This window comes from Phyllostomus hastatus, unplaced genomic scaffold (genome assembly GCF_019186645.2).
Source record: "Phyllostomus hastatus isolate PE091 unplaced genomic scaffold, TTU_PhHast_1.1 phas_contig_159, whole genome shotgun sequence".
In the NCBI taxonomy this organism is placed as follows: Eukaryota; Metazoa; Chordata; class Mammalia; order Chiroptera; family Phyllostomidae; genus Phyllostomus; species Phyllostomus hastatus.
In genome coordinates this window covers 3,782,717-3,788,716 of record NW_025333640.1, presented here as the reverse complement: position 1 = coordinate 3,788,716, position 6,000 = coordinate 3,782,717, and the positions used below count along the sequence as shown (strand labels likewise).

The 6,000-nt window shown below is 51.5% G+C and overlaps 1 protein-coding gene across 1 annotated transcript; it reads left to right on the top strand.

Annotated features, from left to right (window-relative positions):
- Positions 1-2,041: 2,041 nt before the first annotated feature.
- Positions 2,042-5,782, top strand: OAZ1 (ornithine decarboxylase antizyme 1). Its single transcript, XM_045831818.1, is given in 6 exon segments — positions 2,042-2,274; positions 3,773-3,830; positions 3,832-3,918; positions 4,366-4,538; positions 4,899-4,984; positions 5,226-5,782. Coding segments are annotated over 6 exon segments (684 nt in total). The 5' UTR covers positions 2,042-2,128; the 3' UTR covers positions 5,360-5,782.
- The last annotated feature ends 218 nt before the right edge of the window (positions 5,783-6,000 follow it).

Genomic DNA, 6,000 nt, shown 5'->3' with positions numbered 1-6,000 from the left:
AACAATGCAAGGCCTAAATAATAACAATGATACTAACCCTACAAATAAATAATGATGGCCCTGGCTGGTGTGGCTCAGTGGACTGAGCACCGGCCTGCGAACTGAAAGGTCACCGGCTTAATCTCCCGGTCAGGGCACATACCTGGGTGGTGGGCCAGGTACCCAGCTGGGGCTGTAGGAGAGGAAACCCACTGAAGTTTCTCTCGCACATCAGTGTCTTTCTCCTTTCCTTCCTCTCTGTAAAAAGAAATAAAATCTTAAAAAAAAATAACAAGGATACTTAAGAAGTGCTCTAGGGTGTTGGAAGTGAGCCCTTCCAACAAAAACGTGTGCCTCCGTAGAACAGTTGAAAACAATTACAAAGTTAACCGAAAATCATTTGCTCTGTGCTTTCCCTACGAGCCCTGATCCTAGGCAATGTCACGGATTAAATGTTCTTTCTCTGGGAAAATTCTTTGGTTGGTCCAACCTCTATAATTGTTAGTTTTTTTAGTTTTAATAATGTATATTAATGTAAATTAAACACTTATTACTTATAAATATTGTACTAGTAATATATACTGCATTCCACATAGGAATTCAGAGATGCGCAGGGACTAGACATACTTTGCAGAGCAAATTTCTTAAAAAAAAAGATTTTATTTATTTTTAGAGAGGGGAAGGGAGGGAGAAAGAGAGGGAGAGAAACATCAGTGTATGGTTGCCTCTCATGCAACCCCCACTGGGGACGCAGCCTGCAACTCAGGCACAACCCAGGCACTGGGAATCTAACCAGCAACCCTCAGGTTCACAGGCTGACACTCAATCTACTGAGCCACACCAGCCAGTTCTTTTGCAGAATAAATTTCTATCAGCTTTGGCCCTGGCCAGGTAACTGAGCTGGTTAGAGTGCTGACCCAGTGCACCAAGATTGAGAGTTCCATCCCTCAGTCACAGCACGTTTGAGAAGCAATCAATGAAACCATAAGCAGTGGAACAAGTCGATTTTTTTCCTCTCTCTCCCCCCTCCCCTTTCTCTTTCAAAATAAATAAGAAAAATAAATAAAAGATTTCTATCAGTTTTCTAATTATTTAAGGTTCCTTTAGAAAGAGTTTGTGTTTCTAACCCAAATAGACACAGTAGAGTGGGAATAAAAAGGATAAAAATGACTGGCAGAGATCGTTGAAAAGAAAAGAAGAAAAGAGAAGAAAAGAAAAAAGAAAATCCCGTGTAACTTTTTGAGTTTCTATTTGTGTCTATAACATAAAACCATGAAACACAACAGGATGTCCAAGGAATGGTATTTTTGCGTGGTAAGTGCAAAATTTAGTTCTTACGTGAAATGTGTTTCTGAATTTAACTGCTAGGAGTAGTATCTTTGCTTGGGGAAAATTTTAGTTAACACAGGAAATATCTAAGTTTATCTGCAAAGACTATTATTTTTACGTCCACGTTTTAGACATTTTACTGAATTTGAATATTAACATTGAAAATTCTCTTTTTAATTGTAAGTTGTTTTAAAACGTGAAAAGGCCAAATCCAGAAAGCCATCATTATGACCCATTATTAGGAGATCATTATTAAAATAATTTTGTCCTATGGGGGGTCGGCATTGGGACCCCTTCCCCAACACCCGGGGACTTTGTCGCTCTGAGATGTCGGGGAGGGTGTCCCGCTGGGGAAAGGAACACTAGCGACGGCGATAGGGACCATGACAGAGACTGGGCCACCCCAAAACCCCCAAAAAACATACCCCTCCCCCGCCCCCACGAAGCGGTGCTCACAGCCCCGCCCCGGTCCGGTAGTGGGGGCGGGGCGGTGGGGGCGCGTGCGCGCCCCGCGTTCTCGGCGTCCAGGCGGCCGGCTTCTTTGCGCGTCCGCAGAGGGACGCCAGTGGGACGGGGCGGTACCCTAGGCTTTTAGCCCAATCCTTCGCCAATCAGACGCCGAGAGGGGCGTGCGCGGCCTGTTCCTCGGAGGCCCCGCCCCTCGTGCGGCCGCGTTCCCGGCGACGTAGGGGGCGTGGCGTGCTCGCGGTGCCTATAAAAGCCGGTGGTAGCGGAGACGCCATTTTGCGAACGGCGAGCAGCGGCGGCGGCCCGGTGAGGCGCAGCGGAGGTTTTCCTGGTTTCGGACCCCAGCGGCCGGATGGTGAAATCCTCCCTGCAGCGGATCCTCAACAGCCACTGCTTCGCCAGAGAGAAGGAGGGAAATAAACCCAGCGCCACCATCCACGCTACCCGCACCATGCCGCTCCTCAGCCTGCACAGCCGCGGCGGACGCAGCAGTGAGAGGTGAGCGCCCCGCCCCTGCCCGAAGCTTCCAGAAGCGCCGCCGCGCAGGCCCGCGGGGGCGGCCGGGCAGCGCCACGGAAGTCCTGGGAGCGCGAGATCCGCCCCTTTGTCGAGGCCACAATCGCGCGGGGGGCGGGTTCTCTGTGGGGTGGGGGCGGAGTGAGAAGCGGGACCAGTCCGGGGTCTCAGCCTGGGAGGTTATCGGGGGTCTCAGGGCACCTGGTTGGGTTTGGGAGACAGCGGGGAACTGGGGTCGGGTTCGGGGTAGGGCCGAGGGATCGAGGGGAAGACTTGGGAGGCGGGTTGGCCCGAGGCCGAGTCGGGCCCATGAGACCCATGATTATGCACTTTGCGGGTGCGGCCCATTAACGTTGATCGCTAGGATCGTAGCGCTCCGCTGGTGGGAAAACTCAATCTAGCGGGGTCCCCCTCCCGGCCCCCCTTGCGGCCGCTCTCATCACCCCCATTTTTGGTCCCGAAGTGTGCCGGTCTGGGTGCGCCAGGTCCCCGAGGACGGGAGGAGCGTGGTTGCGCCACGTAGACGGTTTCCGGGCTTTTTTCTGGGTGGCTGATGACCCACTTCTCGCGCGCCTATGACCCCATGCCCTTCTTGCCGACCCTCCTGTTAGGGAAGTTTTGGTTGAAGGTGGTTGTGTGCGCTTCCGGGGCGTGGGGGTCCATTATGAAGCGTGCTAGGTGTATTTATCAAGATCTTAGGCACCCCTCTCACACACACACCATTTTTCGGGTTTCCCTTAGCCTCGTGGGAAGGGATCCTTAGCCGCAGTGTACATGGGCTGGGGTTTGGGGGCGCCCCATATGTGAGCCGTGCAAAATGGAGGCGACTTTGGGACTTGTTTACACTGCGCAGCAAATGGCTGCTGGCGCTCAGACTGCGCGATTGTGAAAAACTCCCCCGGGGCGCAGGGCAGCTTTGCTGGGATGACGCAATCAGAGTCCTGCGGGTGGGAGGGGCGCTTTTGAGGGCCTCGCCCCGCAGCGCACCCTGCCCGGTGGGGGCTGACCACAGAAGGTTGCTGGCTTCTTAACGCACTACAATTTCCGATCTTTGCTACAGACGCAAAATGGAAAGGGGGAAGCTGAAGTGGTCTGAGTTAGAAGTGGGAAGTAAAACTTGAGGTAGGATTGGGTTGGTGAGACTTTGTTTTAAGGTAGTTCAAGGGCAAAAGACTAAGTGGAATTTTGGGCTGGTTAATGAAGGATCGCCCACCAAGGCCCATCTAAGTAACCCCTTGTTTCTGATCATCTGGGGTGGGGGTGGTTGGAGCTTTTGAGCTGCCCTAACAGTCTGCTCTTGATTTTGACCCCTTGACCATACTTGACCAGTATAAGTATCAGATTTGGGTTGGGGAGAGCAGGGTCCCAGTTGGGTACCACTCTTGCTTGGACTTCTGGGAACCCTTGCCCTTCATATTGGTGTGGCTGGAGCTCAGGGCCCTGTCAGTAAAAGCTGGTTAACCAATTTGTTTTTTTCCAGTTCCAGGGTCTCTCTCAACTGCTGTAGTAACCTGGGTCCAGGGCCTCAGTGGTGCTCCTGATGTCCCTCACCCACCCCTGAAGATCCCAGGTGGGCGAGGGAATAGTCAGAGGGATCACAATCTTTCAGCTAATTTATTTTACTCTGTAAGTACCTGGATGGTAGGGCTCCCTGGACCTTGGGGAGGTCGGGGGGAGGGGCTGTCCTGATCTATTGGCCAGAACTGTAGCATCTGCTTCTCAGCAGTGGAGATTTCTCATACCCTGCTGTGTACCAGGAATTCAATCTGTGATTTCACTGAATTTTCGTAATTTGAGGGTCAGGGGGCACATAAGTACAAGCTGTAGCCAAAGCTCTTACTGTACCATCAGCCACAAGTAGTTCTTGGCAAACTCCCATTTTCGTCCCAGCCTAGGGCCACTTCCTCTCAGAGGTCTCAGAGGCCCTGCATACAGATGACATCACTGCAGGGGGTCAGGTGACTGGCTCATTGGTGCTTTCCTGGGTTTTCCAAACTGTGGTATGGAGGAGGAAGATCCCTAGCCTATGAGGTTTGGTTTCTAAGGTGCTGACTTGGTGCTCTTCTTGCACAGGATAATAGGCTGAATGTAACAGAGGAACTAACGTCTAATAACAAGACGAAAATTCTCAACGTCCAGACCAGGCTCACAGATGCCAAACACATTAACTGGAGAGCGGTGTTGAGCAGCAGCTGCCTCTACATTGAGATCCCAGGTGGTGCTCTGCCAGAGGGGAGCAAAGACAGGTGAGGGCTGGCCATCATTTTAGGGGTGAGGGTTCTCCTTTTGAGCAGTGGACTAGCAATTCTCAGGAAAATTCTTCCCCAGGGTACACTGGGCCATGTCTGGGGACATCTATGGTTATCACAACTAGGATACTCCTAGCATTGAGGGGATGGGGTCAGGGATGCTACTCAACATCCCCCAGTGCTCAGGATGACCCCCTGGCCCCCAGAGAATGACCCAGCCCCAGTGTCCCAAGGTCTAGAACTGGAAGAGTGGTGCTCCCCATATATCAGGCTTCTGAGAAAAGTGTAAAGCCCGGGCTGGGCCTTTAGAAGAAGTGCAAGAGGGCGGGCAGATCCTGATGGTTGGTTATACTTCAGCTTTGCAGTTGTTCTTGAGTTTGCTGAGGAGCAGCTGCATGTTGACCATGTCTTCATTTGCTTCCACAAGAACCGTGATGACAGAGGTGGGTGACCCATTGTCAGCTGCTCATACAGGGACAAGGGGATGAGAGTATCTACTCCTCCGGCCCTAGGGTTGGAGCTCTGTGGCCCAAGGTCCTGTTGTCAAATCTTGGTGCTTGGTCATACTGTTAATAGAACCCTGCTGCACCCTCCCTGCTGGGCATCCTCAGTCTGTCCTGCCCACTCCCATTACTGCTGCAGCCTCTTGGAGGCCAGCAGGCTCAGATGCAGTTTCCCCCACAGCCGCTCTGCTCCGTACCTTCAGCTTTATGGGCTTTGAGATTGTGAGACCGGGGCATCCCCTTGTCCCCAAGAGACCCGACGCTTGCTTCATGGCATACACATTTGAGAGAGAGTCTTCTGATGAAGATGAGTAGCAGCTGTGCCGCCTGCACCCTTCACCGTCACTGACAGATCATCACAGACCACAGCCCCTTTTGTGTCTCGCTTGTGCGAGTGGTGTGACCAACTGCTGTGCCTGGCGCAGATGCCAGGCTTGTTCCCTTCTGGGTTTGTCCGCATGTTGTAATTGTGCAAATAAACGCTCACTCTAAATTAGCGGTATACTTCTTGAAGTTTAATATTGTGTTTGTGATACTGAAGTATTTGCTTTAATCTAAATAAAAATTTATATTTTACTTTTTTATCGCTGGGTTAAGGTGATACAGATTATCCTTGTACTTCAAGCAGGAGTTTCTTATTTGAAGTTTTGGAAACAGTTGTAGGTCTTAACTTGGAAAGATAGGTATTAATCCACCCTTCTATTGCTTTCAAAAATCGAATAAAAGTGATTACATCTAGACCTGTGTGGGCTCAGTGGTGTTAACTTGGCTTGGAGGCTGGCGGCTGGCTGGCTGTACCTTGGGGCCAAAGTGGGCTGGGCTGGGCTGGTTTGCAGGTAAGTCGTGCATGCTGAGCTTTGTGACCCCCCGAAAAAACATTTCTGGATGGAGTGAGACTGGACTTTTGTCTCCCCTCTGCCACAGCCAGGTTCTGTGGGACGGACTGGGTGGCTCAG